This window comes from Xenopus laevis, chromosome 4S (genome assembly GCF_017654675.1).
Source record: "Xenopus laevis strain J_2021 chromosome 4S, Xenopus_laevis_v10.1, whole genome shotgun sequence".
Taxonomy (NCBI): Eukaryota; Metazoa; Chordata; class Amphibia; order Anura; family Pipidae; genus Xenopus; species Xenopus laevis.
In genome coordinates, this window is record NC_054378.1 from 116,786,251 (window position 1) to 116,805,401 (window position 19,151).

Consider the following 19,151-nt stretch of genomic DNA (forward strand, 5'->3'; position numbering starts at 1 on the left):
GATCTAAGAACAACACTCAATAGTAAAAACCCATGTCCCACTGAGACACATTCAGTTACATTAAGAAGGAAAAACAGCAGCCTGCCAGAAAGCATTTCTCTCCTAAAGTGCAGGCACAAGTCACATGACCAGGGGCAGCTGGGAAATTGACAAAATGTCTAGCCCCATGTCAGATTTCAAAATTGAATATAAAAAAATCTGTTTGCTCTTTTGAGAAATGGATTTCAGTGCAGAATTCTGCTGGAGTAGCACTATTAACGGATGTGTTTTGAAAAAAAAAACATGTTTTCCAATGACAGGATCCCTTTAAAAACAAAGTGTCTGTAAGGCTTCAAATGTATTGTTATTGCTACTTTTTATGACTCACCTTTCTATTCAGGCCTCTCCTATTCCAGTCTCTTATTCAAATCAATGCATGGTTGCTAGGGGAATTTGGACCCTAGCAACCAGATTGCTGAAATTGCAAACTGGAGAGCTTGCAAATAAAAGGCTAAATAACTCCAAAACAACAAATAATAAATTAAAACCAATCAAAAATTGTTTCGAAATATCACTCTACACAATATTAAAAGTTAATTTTACAGATGACCCCCTTTAACAACCCCTATAGTATGTTGTTGAATACTAGAACTTAATTTGCATTAATAATTCTTAAAATGATTTGCCTTCCTATTCTGCTAATTTCCAGCTTTCAAAAGGGAGACCGACCCTTGACCCGGGAAACTATTTCTCTGTGAAGCTACAATTTTATTGTACAGGTACGGGGCCTGTTATCCAGAATGCTCGGGACCTGGGGTTTTCCGGATAATGGATCTTTTTGTAATTTCGATCTTCATACCTTAAGTCTACTAGAAAATCATGTAAACATTAAATAAACCCAATAGGCTGGTTTTTACTCCAATAAGAATGAATTATATCTTAGTTGGGATCAAGTACAAGCTACTGTTTTATCATTAGAGAAAAATGGTAAAAATTGTTTTAAAAAATTTGTACTATATGGATAAAATTGAGTGTATGGAAGATGGCTTTTCCATAATTTAGAACTTTTTGGATAACGGGCTTCCGGATAACTGATCCCATAGAATGAATGGAATTTTCATTGGAGAGTCCAGCAGAGTTGACCAGTGATGGGCGGCTGCAATCAAGATTCTTTACACCAGTTGAAGATTTCACAATTTAAGCACTGAATGAATTTTGTTTGTATTGTAGGACCATACCTGTAGTTGTTTATTACTTATCTTCCTATTCAGGCCTTCTCCTGTTCATCTTCGAGTCTCATTCACCCAGCTTCCTGGTTGCTACGGTAAACTGAAACCTGGCAACCAGACAGCTATAGAATAGACCAATTGCAAAAATTTTTCAAATTATCGCTGTCAATATCATATTAAAGGTTATTTAAAGGCGAACTACCCCTTTCAGTGAGTTGGCTCCCAAAGTAAAGTGGGTTCTGTCAACATTTTCTTTCGAAGTGTCTTCAGGCCTTTAACACCGCGTTAAAAAGAAGGACTAATTGGGTTTCCGCGACTAAAGTTCTGTGCTTGCTGTATAGAGAGCGTTTCTCCAAGGCTCTTTATTATGGCTTGAACTGTACTGAATTTACAATGCCAAAATCAAAACAAAAAAACCCAAAAGAGCATGTGCTACAGGCAGTGGTTTGATAAAGTGAAATGCACCAAGATGGAGGGTTTCCAATGTCAGAGGCTGCACACTTTGCAGGAGAGTCACTTTGAAGCCGAGTGGGTGATGAGGAGCAAACACGAGATAAACAAGGTGCATATTCCGTAGCAGTAGTCTATCATCCTGCATCGTGTGGGGGATCATGTGGGCGTCATTCCCACTGCAGGGGGTTAGAAATAGTTGTTAATGTCATTGGAGATTTGACCCAGGGGGGAAAAAAAAAATAATGGACAAACAAAAATATCCAAGGGAACCGTTGAAACAGCGGCGGTATATAGAGCCTTCCCCAGCGCAGCTCCCCAAGTATTTCCTAATCCACATCTTCCATGTTACTGTAAGAGGAAGGCGCAGGGTCCGGTGGGTGAGGGAACAGGTCGGCGTCTGTTTCGGAGGCTGTGGCCGAGGTTTCCTGAGAGTTCATACTGGGCCCATAAGCCATCTGGCTCACTCCCTACAAACACAGGGAAAAGTTCGTTATGATAAGCAATATATTAGGCAAACTGTATCCCTACAATGTAGAACTGCAGGGGGCGCACCTCATACATTTTTCATCATGTATCAAGAATGTCAAGTCTGTGGCCCCAGAGCGGGTTGATAACTTACAATCCTCTTAGTAAACGACAACTCCAGCTGCTCCTGTGATTTATCCTTGCAACAAATGGAAAAGCTAAATATGCTGCATGCAGAGACCGGTAATAATGTAGAGCTGTAATCGGGCTCCCCGAGCAGAATAATACCATGAAAGTGACTTGATCATGAAACAAACAACACAAATGATTTATATAATAAGCAGTCATTTAGGCTGCAGGCTGAGTTATACAGGGAACTCTGAGTATCACTCATGTATTATAAGGAATAATGTACCCCCTACTGTAAATGATAAGGATATTAGAAGTCACTGAGGGGTTCTGTGACCATATAAAGGCACAAGGCTGCAGGCTGAGTTATACAGGGAACTCTGAGTATCACTCATGTATTATAAGGAATAATGTACCCCCTACTGTAAATGATAAGGATATTAGAAGTCACTGAGGGGTTCTGTGACCATATAAAGACACAAGGCTGCAGGCTGAGTTATACAGGGAACTCTGAGTATCACTCATGTATTATAAGGGATAATGTACCCCCTACTGTAAATGATAAGGATATTAGAAGTCACTGAGGGGTTGTTCTGTGACCATATAAAGGCACAAGGCTGCAGACTAAGTTATACAGGGAACTCTGAGTATCACTCATGTATTATAAGGGATAATGTACCTTAATGGCTTGAGCTTTGTTGAGTCAGCAGCCAATTGCCCCATGTATGGGCACCAAAAATGCCCTTTGGTCTAAACACGATTGCTGGCCGGGAGGCTAAATGGTTGGGCAAGACCTGCCCATGAATCTTCCATGTATCTGCCCATGTATTCCCACTTTAAGATTAAAACATTCCTATACAATATTTAAGCGTGTATATTGTGTGCTTCCATTCATATCAGTCACATTCATATCACCTCTCTCCACTAATGGGTCATATCAAATAGGGACCAGTAAAGGGCAAGGGAATATTTTAGTGGTTAGCCTTGCTGCCTGGGTTCCATTCCAGCAGGATCACTATCTGAGTCTGTGAGTTCTTGGAGATCTCATCATGTAAACACTGCAGAATAACTGCCCACTAACCGGATAATAATAATGATAATAATAATAATCAGTGATAGGAAGGCAACGGGGAGAATCAACAGGAAAAATAGGTGACAGATAAGCCCATGCAAGAAACAGATGAATGGCAACATAAAAAGGGGGAAATATTTGGCAGGTTACATATACAGGTATGGGACCTGTTATCCAGAATACTCAGGACCTGGGACTTTCCAGATAACTGATCTTTCCATAATTTGGATCTTCCTACCTTAACTCTACTAGAAAATCATAAAACATTAAATAAACCCAATAGGCTGGTTTTGCTTCCAATAAGGATTAATTATATCTTAGTTGGGAGCAAGTACAAGCTACTGTTTTATTATTACAGAGAAAAAGGAAATCATTTTTTTAAAAAAAATTTGGATTATTTAGATAAAATGGAGTCTATGGGAGAGAGCTTTTCCGTAAATTGGAGCTTTCTGGATAACAGATACCTGTTCATCCCAACATTTCAGTTTACTGATAAAAAAAAAAGTGGCGTTCACAGTGAAGCAGTGAATCCCCTATTTTTGGGTATGGCCGAAGACCAAATCCAGAGCCATGGGGCAGCCATTCAAGCACAGGATACACAGTAGATAACAGATAAGTACTACTATAGTTTATATAAACAAGCTGCTGTGTAGCCATGGGGGCAGCCATTCAAGCACAGGATACACAGTAGATAACAGATAAGTACTACTATAGTTTATATAAACAAGCTGCTGTGTAGCCATGGGGGCAGCCATTCAAGCACAGGATACACAGTAGATAACAGATAAGTACTACTATAGTTTATATAAACAAGCTGCTGTGTAGCCATGGGGCAGCCATTCAAGCACAGGATACACAGTAGATAACAGATAATTACTACTATAGTTTATATAAACAAGCTGCTGTGTAGCCATGGGGGCAGCCATTCAAGCACAGGATACACAGTAGATAACAGATAAGTACTACTATAGTTTATATAAACAAGCTGCTGTGTAGCCATGGGGACAGCCATCCAAGCACAGGATACACAGTAGATAAGTACTACTATAGTAGTACTTATCTGTTATCTACTGTGTATCCTGTGCTGGGATGGCTGTCCCCATGGCTACACAACAGCTTGTTTATATAAACTATAGTAGTGTTTCTGAAGCAAACACACCAGTTTTACCAGTGCCGCACAACAGTACATTATATTGTCATTACTTTAGTGCACTTCCACTTTTTAGTGTTACTGTTCCTTTAATGTAAATGGCTGCTTGTTGCGAAGTCTTGGAGTTCTTCTGGCATTGGCTTCACTGGAGGAAGAAATTGCAAGTGTGACACCACCATGAATTCCAGTGCACCTAGTGGTTTGCCCAATGTATTCTTTCTTGTCTAAAAGCCATGTCACAATATCTGCCATTGCTTTACAGGATCCATATACCTAAACACATCAGCATCCGGGATCAATCAAGCGCTAAAACAATCAAAATACTCCTTTATTAGACAAGCTATGTTTATTATTATTACATTTTTAACAGGGGATTTATAACAAGTTATTTGTTTTTACAGATCTCATAACTTTTTTTTTGACATATAAATATTGGAAATTAAATTAAAGGGACGGGTGCATATTGAGACTGTCATCTGAGCTCATAGTAAGTACAAAAATACGCAGAAATTACATTTGCTGCCTTACTAATGCCCTGGGGGGTTACAACAGGTTAAAGGGGTTGTTCACCTTACAGTTAACTTTTAGTATGAGGCAGAGAGGGATATTCTGAGATAATTTGCAATTGGTTTTCATTTTTTATTATTTGTGGGTTTTCAGCTATTTATAGGGATGCACCGAATCTAGGGTTCGGTTCGTGATTCGGCCTTTTTCAGCAGATTCGGCCAAATCCTTGTATCTGGCCGAACTGAATCCGAATTTACATATGTAAATTAGGGGTGGGGAGGGAAATCACGTGACTTTTCATCACAAAATAAGGAAGTGAAAAAAAAGTTCCTTTCCCGCCCATAATTTGCATATGCAAATTAGGATTCGGATTGGTTTTCGGCCGAATCTTTCACAAAGGATTCAGGGATACGGCCGAATCCCAAATAGTGGATTCAGTGCATCCCTAGTTATTCAGCTTTTTATTCAGCAGCTCTCCAGTTAGCAATTTCAGCAATCTGGTTGCTAGGGTTCAAAATACCTTAGTAACCATGCATTCATATGAATAAGAGACTGGAATATGAATAGGAGAGGGTCTAAATAGAAAGATGAGTAATAAAAAGTAGCAATAACAACAAATGTGTAGTCTTACAGAGCATTTGTTTTTAGATGGGGTCAGTGACCCCTATTTGAAAGCTGGAAAGAGTCAGAAGGAGGCAAATAATACTATATCAAGTAAATACCAACTGAAAAGTTGCTTAGAATTAGCCATTTTATAACATACTAAAAGTTAACTTAACGGTGAACCACCCTTTAAGGTTATTGCTGACATAAATATGCTTTTTATTTATTTATCATTTTACATCAGATAAGAATATTGCCTGTATAATAAGTATACATAGTTATTACAGCATTTGCTGATTGAGGGGATTGCAGTTGAGGCCGGCCATACACTTCCATAACTGATCATTTGGGGAGGTCACCAAACAATAGACTATTATTGTAACTTGGGGCCCTAGTGCTGGGCCACAAAAGGCTGATCTGGTCACTGTCCCCTTGGGGGGGCCATTGGGCTTTTCAATCCTGCCCAGTGGTGTAACTAGATGTAACTGGGCCCCACAGCAAATTCATTTGAGGGACCCCTAACATATCCAGAGGTTTTTACCAATATATATTGAAATTACTCATTCATTAGGGTCTCATGGGGCCCACTATAGTGCAAGGGTCCTGCTTCCACTGTAGTTACACCCCTGGTCACTGTTCCCCTGGGGTTCCCATTGGGCTTTTCAAACCTGCCCTATACATTTCTTGACTATTTGTCAATATACATTTCTTGACTATTTGAGGCCAGCTATTGGCAGCCTATCGGCAGCCCCCCTATATACAAACTGTGTATGACCACCTTTACACTGTGCTATTCAGTTCCTGCTAGTAAGAGCCCTTGTCTAAGACTTAGGGGCAGATTTATCATGGGTTGAAGTGAAAATTCAAAGTAAAAAAATTCGAATTTAAAGCTATATTTGTGTACTTCAACTATCGAATAGGCCAAAATTTGATTTGAATAAAAATGTGACTATTCGAATATCGAAATTTATCATGTACTGTCTCTTTAAAACTTTCACTTTCACCAATCGCCATCTAAAACCGAATTTTTACCTCCTAGAACCTATTTGGAGTCATTTGGTGGACTTTGAAAAACCGCTGTTTTTTTGAGGCAAATACTTTGATTCAAATTCGATCGAATGCGCTAAAACTTTGATTTGAATGATTCGAATACAGCCTATTCATCCATAATAAAAAACTTTGATTTTTTAAATAAATTTCGATTGGCCTTTTTTTATTCAGATTTCAAAGTTATGGGAGTTCCAAAAAAACTCCCATTACTTCGAAATTCGACCCTTGAGAAATCTGCCCCTTATAATACAGTACATGGATATATATCTACAATAATACAGACACATACAGGCCATTCTCACATATTAATACATAAATAGGCCTGGGGATTTAACATATAAACAGTAAGAGAATAATAAAATCCACAGGAATATGAACAAACAATATATAGTGAATAAAGTACCTCCTATTGTAAAATAATAATAGATTATATAGTGAATAAAGTACCCCCTTTTGTAAAATATAGGGATATTATAAGTTACCGAGGAGTTTCATGACCATATAAAAACACGAGGCCGAAGGCCGAGTGTTTTTATACAGGTCATGGAACTCCGAGGTAACTTCTAATATCCTCATATTTTACAATTGGGGGTACTTTATTTATTATAATACACAAATTTCAATGAGTCATGTGACAGAAATGACATCAGAACTCACCGTTTATAACTGATGACATCAGAACTCACCGTTTATAAGGATATAATTTACAGGATATTCATGGCTTTTGTGTATTATATGAATATATTATACATAAGGATATTATAAGTTACAGAGGAGTTTCATGACCATATAACATGACATATCATGACCTTTCTATACAGGTCTTTAAACTCTGAGGTTACTTCTAATATCCTCATATTTTCCAACAAAGGGTATTTTATTTATTATAATACACAAGTTTTAGTCAGTAATGTGACCAAAATGACATCACTACTCACCGTTTATAACTGATGACATCACTACTCACTGTTTATAAAGATATAATTTACAGGATATTCATGGCTTTTGTGTATTATATATATATATATATATATATATATATATATATATATATATATATATATATATATATATATATATATATATATATATATATATATATATATATATATATATATATATATATTATAAATTATATTTTATATATTATCTATATATTTCTTATATATAAATGGAACATATAAACGGAATTCCCTGAACTCTGTTATTAGTATGATCAGATCATACGACGCTAAACAATAGAAAAGTCGGTGCATCAGTTATTGCCCCGGCGCATTACAAACAAGCGCACGCAGGACAAATCCAACACAATAAAACAAAAAAAAACTCCCTTACAACACTAGGGGCAGATTTATTAAGGTTCGAATTGTAAATTCAAATCTTCGAGTTGGATTTTTGGTCAAAACTCCCAAATTCGAGTTGGGAAAATCCAAACTCAAATTCAAAATTTATTATACCTGGACTCGGGGAACAACTCAAATCCGACTATTCGCCACCTAAAACTTGCTGAGTTCATAATGGCAGAGGTCCAGTGACCCATTAGAAGATGTTAAATGCCTTATTGAAATTCCAGTTTTTTTCTGAGAAAATTAGAATTTCAGTTAGATTCGAGTTTTCAGGTCGGGAATATTCATTCCAAGTTTTAGACGTTCAAGTTTTTTCTTAAAGAACCTCCCATTCCAGTTGTGAGTATATTTGAATTTATTAGAGTAAAAAAAAAAAAAATTCACAGAAATTCGACCTTTGACAAATCTGACCATAAGTGCAATAAGTGATGTATAATAGTTTGGTAGCCTTATATAACATTTCTGCCAATCAGAATGCAGCCACATAGTTTGCTGGATTAACAAGCAGTGGAGCCAGAAACCTATAACGTGGAACCAGAAGAGATCAGCCAGACTTAATTCATTAACCTTCATACTTGAGAGATTTCTTGATTAAATCCCTAAGGGGAAGATTAAGATGCTGGGAAAGAGACCCACTTCTAAGGCTGATTTGTCTCCATATTTATACATACAGTAAATATATATATATATATATATATATATATATATATATATATATATATATATATATATATATATATATATATATATATATTCAACTACTAGAGGTCCTCTGCACTCAACCCATTATCAATAATTTTCATTTGATTCATTAAGAATTCAATTGCTTAATTATACATTTTACAAAGGGACTAAGTTTTACCTGCAACTTACTTGCTGCTTTCAAAGTAAAATTCCCAAACTTGGCTGCCCTTTTATTAGACACCAGTGGGATCACCTGACTATAGTTGGGAAGGGTGGGAGCTACAACATGGATTCTTAATGAATCAGATAAAATTGAGTGTAGGACTGGCCAGATATGGGATGACTGTGACGTAGTTGTTCAGCTTAAATATATTGCAATATATGGACAACCAATCTCTGTGTTGTTTAAAGGGTAAGGCATTTTTCAGTAGCAGTATGCACAAAATGTCTCAATGTCTTAAATATATTGATAATGGGTTGAGTGCAGAGGACTCTTGTATTTGACTATATGTATTTTGTGGTCACACCCTCATTGCACCCCCGCCTAATGGTTTTAAAAAATAGTGGTGAGCACAACTTTCCCTTGTTTGCTGGGGTTTAAGAAGCTTATCAAGTAGTTATGTATTTTCCCCAGAAGATATTTTAGGTGTTGATGTCACTGCTCAACACAGTATAGCACATTATTAGCTGCACAGACTTGAATATTGTACAGACACAAGTCTGGATTTGTGGAGAGCCCACCAAAGCCCGGGCCTGTATTAGCAGGATTTTAGGGGCGGCATGCAGCCCAATCACACCCACATTGGTTCAAGGGGATGAGTAGGAAAGACAATAGTTTTTTTAATTTTCTGCTCGCCAATCCCCATTGCTCCGGTCCTGAAGTTGAAAATTTGCACAAATAAAACAGAGGGAACGGCAGCGGGCCTAGGGGCGCCGACATGTAAATCCGGCCCTTTACAGAGGGGTATATAGTACAGGTACATGCAGATTAAATTGCTGTGTATGGGCAGATATTAGCAGAGAAGATACTTTGCAAGCAATTTCTCCAATCATTGGACATATAGGGCACCTATAAGGGGATGCAGAGTTTGACTTCAAGAGCCTCCTTTAGAATTCAACCTTGGGGCTTCTAAAAAGGTTAAAGACATAGGAAACCCTTAGTGTATCAGTCAGTCAGCCATAGCTCCAACACTATCTACATTAGCAGATAAGTGTTCATCCAAATCTCACTCTGACCTTCTAGCTGGGACTTCTGAGGTATCTAGGAGAAGAAATAGGCATACTACCCAAAACTCAATCTAACTGGTCTTCAGACTAAAGGTGAGAGATCCGCTCATTTGGTGACCTCTCCCTGATATGCCCACCTTGGGTGATATCAGGCTGATCCGATCGTGGACCCTAGGGCCCAATAATCGGATCATAACGAAGGGTAACGGGCGGTCGGATCGCGGGACCGCATCAACAAACAGATGCGGCCGCGATCTGAGGGGATTTTTAGTCCTGTCCAATCTACATCTGGCCGACCCGTTGGAGCAATAAGCTGCTGACTCGGCCTGTTGGCAGCTTTTATCGGCCCGTGTATGGCCACCTTAAGCCTCCCAGTCACTGCTTTAGGTCGCCAAAGTTTGAGGACAACTACAATGGGGGGGTCTAGCCTGCTGCAGCTATGTCTATCACTATCCATTTCCAGCAAGCCATTCTTGAAGATAAATCGAGCCAACCATTCTTGACCACAATATGAAACCTACCTATTACTAGACTCAACAACTAGACCATGGGAGGTTATAAGGAATTGAATGGCCAGATAGCCCAAAACAGGTGATATGCAAGCCTTAAACTGCAAACAGAGCCAGGAACATGGCAGTAGGATCAATCACACTGCTGATCCCCCCAGACTTACACTTAATTGGATGAGAAGTGACATGAGCCTCTCACTAGTGCTAGTGCCAGTATACAAACACACAGTGAATGTACAGCAGCCATACATTTTCATTTCACACCTCTTTGGCTGAGCTTCCAAAACAACTCTCAGCATCCTTTTGAGATACGACTGGTCCTTGCCAATCTCTAGAATATTTCCCTTGCAGCCAATCTAAATCAGTGTTTTAACACAGTAATAAGATTCCCAGTATTTATTTGTGTGCATTAGATCAGTAATTGGAAAACGTTAAGGGAAAAGCACTTAACATTGATGTGGGCTATTATCAGCTGCGCTGGGTAAGTGGCTCGTGCCAAGATTAGTATTCAGAGCACCGGCTCTGGTCTCAGGAGGCTTCTGACCGCAGCTTTGCCTCAGGGCCCTCAAGCGATGAGATGTCAATGTTCATTCGTTCTTATTTACAAGCCTGTCACATGATTTCCATGGCAGTTCATAAAAGTGTAAGGAGCGTTAATGCCGAGGGTGTAGCATAGTGAGGCAATGTTTGCGGATTTATTTTAGGGAGGCATCAAACCCATTATTTTGGATTCAGCCCAACACTTATGCTGCCACAAAACCACAAAAGATTTGGCTGAATACAGAGCAAAGAAAATCGTGGAATGAGCATTCACTCCTGTGACACACCAGGTTGGATAAAATACGTATCTCTATATATGAAACGAGTTAGGACATTTGTTTTTAACCTATGGAATAAAGATCGAGATTTTATCCAACCTGGTGTGTCACAGGAGTGTGTGCTATGGGTTCGGGGAGCTGCACCCGGGCCACCAATTCTCATAGGTGAGTGTGAATAATGTTTATACTGTTTGATTTAATTTGCCAAGAATGCTGAACCCTTAATAGACAGACCTGGGGCCACGCACCCAGGTCCAGTTCTATATCGGGTGAGCTTAGATTTTTTGAGCATTTCCTGTTTGGATAGAGCTGCGGTTTTCCTTGTTTAAGAGCCAAAGCCAGTTTGATATGCAAGTTTGAGACCGATTCAGTTTGGCTGAACACCTGGGCGCTGGCTGGATCGGAATCCTGCAAAAAGCACTAGGTTTTCAATCCTGAAACGAAAAACGGATTTGATGCATCCTTAATCCCCCACTCCCTGAAATATTTCTAGGTCAGAAATTCCTGAAGAATTGTGATTAGTCCACGTCCAGCATTATTGTGGCTACAGCCCATGGGACTGGTACATGAAGGGATAGAAAATGTTCAGAAAAAAAGCGACAATGGCAGCCATGGTGCCCAGAAAAAAATATCGGATACGAACTTCGTCAGGGAATTCGGAGAGTTGCACATCTGTTCCTTGGGAATTGGAGAGTGCCCTGCAGCTCCGGGAGAGGTCCAGACGCCGGCGAAGTTCGTCTTCTTCTGCCTCAAGCTCCTGCCAGATGAGCGATGCCTACGATGTGCGGAAACCGGTGTCAGAACTGGGGGAGCTCATAGAGCAGCACATCGCTACAATACAAACAGCAACTAACACCTACCAAAATGATCATGGTCTAAATGTCTGTTCTGCCAGCCGTAATGCCTCGCCGCCCATTATTAAATTTAGTTTTTTCTTATATCCATAGTAAATTAGAGCACTGGCAAGCAATTGTATTAAGCCCAATCGCTGGCTTAGTCATCCAGGAGGGGAATGTTAAAAGATATCTGCTAAGGGTTTCCAACTATATACAAAGCCTAAAGGCTTGTGGATCCTAGTTCATGTTTCTTCCTAAAAATACCAGTCTCTCAAAATTGTACATCTATAAAGCAAAGTGTATATAGTTTGGGTTGCAACAAGTTCAGATCCTTTCATAGTTTGGGAATTCAGGTAAAGGGCAAAACTAGGCTTATGAGAGGACTAGGCCCTCAATGCTCACGCAAAGGGGTCATCCATGAAGCCCATCCACTGTCATGAGATCCTTAGCTGAGGGGATATTGTTCCTGGCATTATGGATATCTGAACGAGCTTCAGGCAAGCTAAATGCTATATAGTTTCTGTCTCAGTCAAGAGAGACTGAGTTGGAGGCTCTCCATGCATGGGCTTTACTATTTTTTTATGTAGATATATCATGGGCCAAACATTTACTCTCCATGAGGCAGAAAACTAAATTTAAGCCTGTAAGTGCCGAGTGCCAGGAGTAATCACCTTATCTTCTCCCCTGTGGGCTTATTGGCACTTGTAGGGATAATACAATTATTCTGCTGTAGGCTGACTGTTAGGAGTCGGAGACGACTGATGGAGGCCGGAAAAGTTGGGGTGCCTCCAGTTACTTATGTAAAGCTATGCATCCTAATGCAGTAAGCATGCCCATGCTGTAAAACACCTGCAATGGAGTCAAATATTCATGGACACTGAAGTGAGAATTTATTTTTGTTATAATATAAGCACGGCTCCAACCATTCTCATTACGAAGCAGCGGTCTCCTTCTCCATCTTGTAATTCTCTACTTAATACTGCATTAGAAAGGCCTTTGGCACAATCTTCCCTTATCCTGAGCAAGGAGCCACGCGCCTCCTGTATTGTGTCCTCCTGTATTGTGTAGTGCCACAGGGTTCAAAGAGCCGTTACAGCTACAGCTCACCACTCATCTGGATGAAGGATAGAAATTATCTCCATAGAAATTGATCTCCACAAGAATCAGCTCATCCAAACTAAAATACATTTTCCTTGACTTACAAAAGTGTCCTGTCAAATTCCATATAGAATGGTCAGATTTAAAGAAGAAGAAAAGGCTAAAACTAAGTAAGCTTTATCAGAAAGGTCTATATAAATACACCAGTAAACCCTCAAAGTAATGCTGCTCCTAGTCCTCTGTCAAAAGAAACACTGCATTTCTTTACTTTTATTGTGTAAACTGAGCATGCTCAGTTTGTTCCTCTCTCCTCCTCCCTTCCCTGCTGTAATTTGAGCTCAGGGCTATGAGTGATCAGAGAGAGACTCAGGCAGGAAGTGATGTCACACCAAGCTAATATTGCAGCTGCTAGCCTAAACAAACAGAGAGAGCTTCTAGAGCGGTTTACTCAGGTATGGTAAAGCATTCTGCAGAATAAATATAGTCTTATAGCTTGCACTACTGTGGCTAATCTATTGTCAATAAACTGCTTCGGTAGCTTTCCTTCTCATTTAATGGTCCAATGCCTAATTTGTGCTCACTCACCATATAAACAAATCTTTCAGTGTAATGTACATAGCAAACAGCATCATGCACCCCCCCTCCACCACCAAAACAGTCCTCATGGGGAATTTAATACATAGTATCTCTGCAGTAATATACACACATGAAATATAAAATGTTTACCCAATACTGGGTTGGACTGGCTAACCAGAGGGCCCAGGCTCGGGGTGCCCTGTCTAAAATTATTTGCATCAGCCTATGATTATTTCCACAATGGTCCTTATACAAAAACCTACCATATGGCACCATCTATATCTAATCACAGTGAGACTGGGCCCTAAGTTTCAGGCTCTCTGGAAGGCCCCGGGAGACCCAGTCTGACATTGGTCTTATATGTTGGGAGCTTAGCTGACCAGGTGAGGTTGAAACCTTTGGGGAGATAGGGAAGAGGTTGATGCTAGAGTCCTGCGTGGGTTCATTTTTTGGAACCCGTACCTGCAATCCGTAACCCGGACCCGCATTCGTACCCACTTGGACCCGCTACCCAACCCGCTGACCATCAAGAATCAGGAAGTGCTGTCATTATTAACCGGACATAGACGTGATCAGAAAAAAAAAAAAAAAGTAAAAATTGCTATTGAGAAGAGCCACGGCCAGACCCGTGACCGCGCAGAACCTCCGACCCGAGTCTATACCCGCACCGAGCACTTCTACCCGCAACCAGTGGGTAGCCCGCGAACCTGACCCGCTGCAGGACTCTTATTTGATGCAGTCATGAACCGGAAGGGAATGGACATGGCATGGCATTTGTCTTCTATGTTTCCTCACAGGGTCGGTATGTGGGATTAAAGTCATTACTAGTCTCCTAATCTCCATTTTTACCATCAACATTAACGCCTGTGATATCCAGCAATGATTATTTAGGCCTGGGATGCATGTTTTGGGTATTTAAACAGTACATAAAGTCTCAGACAAAGGCCAAACTTTTATACAGACTGCCACCATCTGGCAGTTAGATGAACAAGTGTGATTTGGCTTCCAGAGGATTTGCTTGTGAACATTTCCTAATGGTGCCTACTGCCCTTTTAGTGCCAGAAGAGAGATCTCAAAGATCTCATATGGGCAGTCTCGTTTCTGCAAATTAATCAATAGACTGGGTGACACCAGGCATCTTGTTCCTTAGGGCTAGAGAAGTTCAAAAACAAAGACATTCTTACAACTGCAAAATTAGTTCTAGTCAAATGTATGGCAGATGGGGACATTGTTTTTTTTGCTGTATAGTACACAGGGGAAGAAGATAAAAATACATTGGATGGCTCTTGATTTGCCTGAATGCAACTGTATGAAGTCATTATGAATGTGAAACCATTAGCTCAAGGTCAGTAGGTGTGCATCCCTAGAATGCTACCTAATGTCATCGGAATGTTGGCTGCCAAATTCACATAGATTTTATTCTCAATTATGTTAAATATAAAGCTAAAATTGATCTTTGATGTGCCCATTTCAACAAAGCCCTTTCAAATCAAAATGTATATTGCCAGGCTATAATGAAAACGCGAGTCAGTCCAACTATAAAGCCTTTAGTAGAACCCATAATTAAAGGGAAACTGATGCGAAAATGAAAATGTAATATAAGCTTCATCATACTGAGATAAGAAACTTTGTAAATACAATCAATTAAATATCCTGCATCGTTTCTGAAATAATCAAGTTTATGTTCACTATCCCTCTCTCAGCATCTGTTTCTTTTCATTCTCTATTAATGCAGTTGTTGGGTGTTAAGATAGTCATTGACAGTTATCAAACAAAATAACTGCCGTTTGCACAAATCCTGCCTGTAGAGAGACATGATGTCTGGTGATTTTAATAGAGAGGGAGCATTAGTACATCTTCTAGGCAAAAGGAGCCCCCGCCATAAGATATATTGGATCTGTCAATAAATATCGGATACCCAACTACTACATGAAGAGAGAATGAAGAGAAACAGATGCTGAGAGAGGAATAGTGAAGATAAACTTGATTATTTCTGAAACGGTACAGGATTTTCAACTGATTGTATTGTACAATTCCATCTTCCATTAAATAATGCTTGGTTACCTGTGCGGTTATGGCGATATAGGTGTTGCGGGAATGGGAATCAATACCCGTACATATATCTGGTATTGAGAAAATATAGGCAGAACAAAATGTGCATGAGAGTATTAAAGGAACAGTTCAGTGTAAAAATAAAAACTGGGTAAATAGAGAGGCTGTGCAAAATAAAAAATATTTCTAATATAGTTAGTTAGCCAAAAATGTAATGTATAAAGGCTGGAGTGACTGGATGTCTAACAGAACAGAACATAGCCCAACCTCCTGCTTTTCAACTCTCTTGGTTTCCACTGACTAGTTACCCTGGTTACTTGGCAGTAACCAATCAGAGACTTGAAGAGGGGTCACATGGGTCATATCTGTTGCTTTTGAATCTAAAGCTGGCCATAGATGTTGAGATTTTTAAAAGATCAGATCCTGATCGTGAGACCACGATCTTCTCAGAACGATCGTACGATCGTACGAATCTACCATCAACTAAAAAGACCAATTTACCAGGAAAACAAAGGGGAGCTGCCTGCTTGGCCCTGCAAACATAGAGAGATTGCACTGGGACCGACAAAGATTTTTTGACCTGGCCAATCAATTTCCCGACAGATGTCGGCCGAAAAATCGTAAGATGTACGATCGTTCGAATACCACTAATCGCACGATAATTTCGAAGGATTGGTCGGGCTTCCCTAAAATCGGTCGTTCGGCAAGTAGAATCGTCGCGTCTATGGGGACCTTTAGCTGAATGCTGAGGATCAATTGAAACTCACTGAACAGAAATGTACCATGTACCCCCCCCCCCACCTTCAAGTGGCTGACTAACTCAGAGTTAGAGAGCTGAAAAGCAGGAAGTAGTGTTCTGGCAATTATGTTACACATCCAGTCACTCCAGCCTTTATACATTACATTTTTGGCTAACTAACTATATTAAAAACATTTTTTATTTTGCACAGCCTATCTATTTACCCAGTTTTTATTTTCAAGCTGAACTATTCCTTTAACATTAATCTTGGTAGATCTAAGAATCAGCTCTCTCTTGCTGGTACTATTATAGCCACATATGTGTTTGAGATTCAGCCCGCTGATCCCAACAGCACAGTTCCCTCAAAATGCGCGTAGCACAGGTTGCTGTTAAGGAAAAAGTCTCAGCTATAGTGGATTCAACCACTTTGCGGCGCATGACCCACCTGCTTCCACCCACATCAACCCTTCGTCCCATCCACCGAATCAATTATTAGTGAATCGTCTTCCTGCCTAATAAAGATAAAATTAGTAGCGCCTGACGTGCGTTTTACTCGTTATACGCGAGCTTTATCAAAGGCTAATGTGGCGCCGATAGGAGTGCTTCTATTTGTAGCTAATGACATGTCCATCAAATTTGAAATAGCCAATCACGAGGATAGGAGGAGGAGCAATCATGTGCTCATTCAATTCTTCCTGCACATTGACAATCATTATCTACCGATTGGCAACATTTGCAGTAACAGAAAGCTGAATATGATCACAAGTGAAACAATAGATTGTTATAGTGTGGCAGAAAAAATCTACTAAAGGTCATTGATAAGAATTAGTTGGCTGAATAGCTACACTGGCAACATTGTGTATAATACAGCCTAGTGTCAATTATTAGCACAACCCAATATATCGGAACATGGAAATCAGTTGTCGAGGTTATTCTCGCACTTTAATCCAGAAATCTTATCTAAGAGCAATAAAAACCCCTAGAGACAGCCTATGTAACCGGTCCAAATGCATGGATAAAGTGGATGAACAACCCACACGATTTATCAGTATCTTTTGCAAGCAGTGGCCAGTTATTAATGAGGAAGTAAAGTCTGAAATAGAAGAAGGCTAGAAATGCTGTATTTTGTATACTAAATATAAACATGAATTTACTGCACCACAAGCCTAATCAAACAAATGATTTATGCTTTCAAAGTTGGCTACAGGGGGTCACCATCTTGTAACTTTGTTATACATCTTTGCAAGACCAAGACTGTGCACATGCTCCAAAATAAAAATATTTATTATGCAACTATAGAGAAGCACATATTTCCTACTGAAATACCTTTCCAGGTAAAATATAGATTAGTATGTAACAATTTCAAACACCACAAATAACAGCATCTAACAGGGATACACCCAATGCTTATTTTTGGGATTAGGCTAAATCCCGAATCAAAGGTGAACCTTGATTTACACGTGCCAATGAGTGTTAGACTTTAAACTGTGCATATTCCGTATAGCAATTTTCCCAGTTTTCTTAGGGTTCAGATTCAGTTCGGCTAGTCACTCAGATTAAAGCAAATCTGAATCCTGCTGGAATAAAGGCTCGGACTTGCGAATCCCAAACAAAATGCTGGATTTGGCGCACCCCAATTATCTTATTGACAGGATAATATTTAGCACAAAAAAAATAAGTGTGTTGTGTTAAAGGACTGGGCCGGCAGGGTCCACCGGGTTTTTTCCCGGTGTCCCGCTGGCCCAGTCCGACCCTGGCAAAAATGTTACACTGGGAGTTTGGAGACTGCCGTCTTTTAAAGGAGAAGGAAACCCCCAGGGCGCTAAACCCCTCCCCCCCTCCCCTGTGCTGCCCCCCCTCCCTCCTCCCCCCTGGCCTACCTGTCCCCCTGGGCAAATGCCCCTAACTTTTTACTCACCCCTCTGCGCAGGTCCTGTCCACGGAGTACGCAGTCGCCATCTTCTCCCACGCGCGTCTTCTTCCTGCTCTGATCGGCGTTTTCTGGCGCATGCGCAGTAGGAACAGGTACCGGTACGGCTCTACTGCGCATGCGCCGAATGTCACGAAGTTTTCCGATTTCACTTCGTGACATTCGGCGCATGCGCAGTAGAGCCGTACCGGTACCTGTTCCTACTGCGCATGCGCCAGAAAACGCCGATCAGAGCAGGAAGAAGACGCGCGTGGGAGAAGATGGCGACTGCGTACTCCGTGGACAGGACCTGCGCAGAGGGGTGAGTAAAAAGTTAGGGGCATTTGCCCAGGGGGACAGGTAGGCCAGGGGGGAGGAGGGAGGGGGGGAGGGGTTTAGCGCCCTGGGGGTTTCCTTCTCCTTTAAAGGAAAACTATACTCCAAAAAGAATAATTGAGCAATAGATAGTTTATATCAAATTAATTAGCATATTAAAGATATTGCATCTTTTTCCTTGATCCCCCATTTTACAAAATCCTCTGTGCTGCCTCAGAGATCACCTGACCAGAAATACTACAACTGTAACAGGAAGAAGTGTGGAAGCAAAAGACAGAACTCTCTGTTGATTGGCTCATGTGACCCAACATGTATGATAGGTTTGTGTGCACCGTGAATTATAGGATCCCAGGGGGCGGCCCTCATTTTTCAAAATGGCAATTT

At 40.3% G+C, this 19,151-nt stretch overlaps 1 protein-coding gene across 7 annotated transcripts in view; it reads right to left on the reverse strand.

Annotated features, from left to right (window-relative positions):
• Positions 1-1,555: 1,555 nt before the first annotated feature.
• The window catches only part of usp19.S (ubiquitin specific peptidase 19 S homeolog), a 76,197-nt gene continuing 58,601 nt past the window's right edge, over positions 1,556-19,151 (reverse strand). For 5 of the 7 annotated variants that reach the window (XM_018261420.2, XM_018261423.2, XM_018261422.2 and 2 more), the window contains exon 26: positions 10,785-11,996. In XM_018261420.2, coding sequence (XP_018116909.1) covers positions 11,766-11,996 — 231 coding nt within the window. In that variant the 3' untranslated portion in view covers positions 10,785-11,765. Of the gene's footprint in view, positions 2,129-10,784; positions 11,997-19,151 lie in introns of those variants that run through there. The other 2 variants (XM_018261425.2, XM_018261424.2) reach the window with 1 other exon arrangement.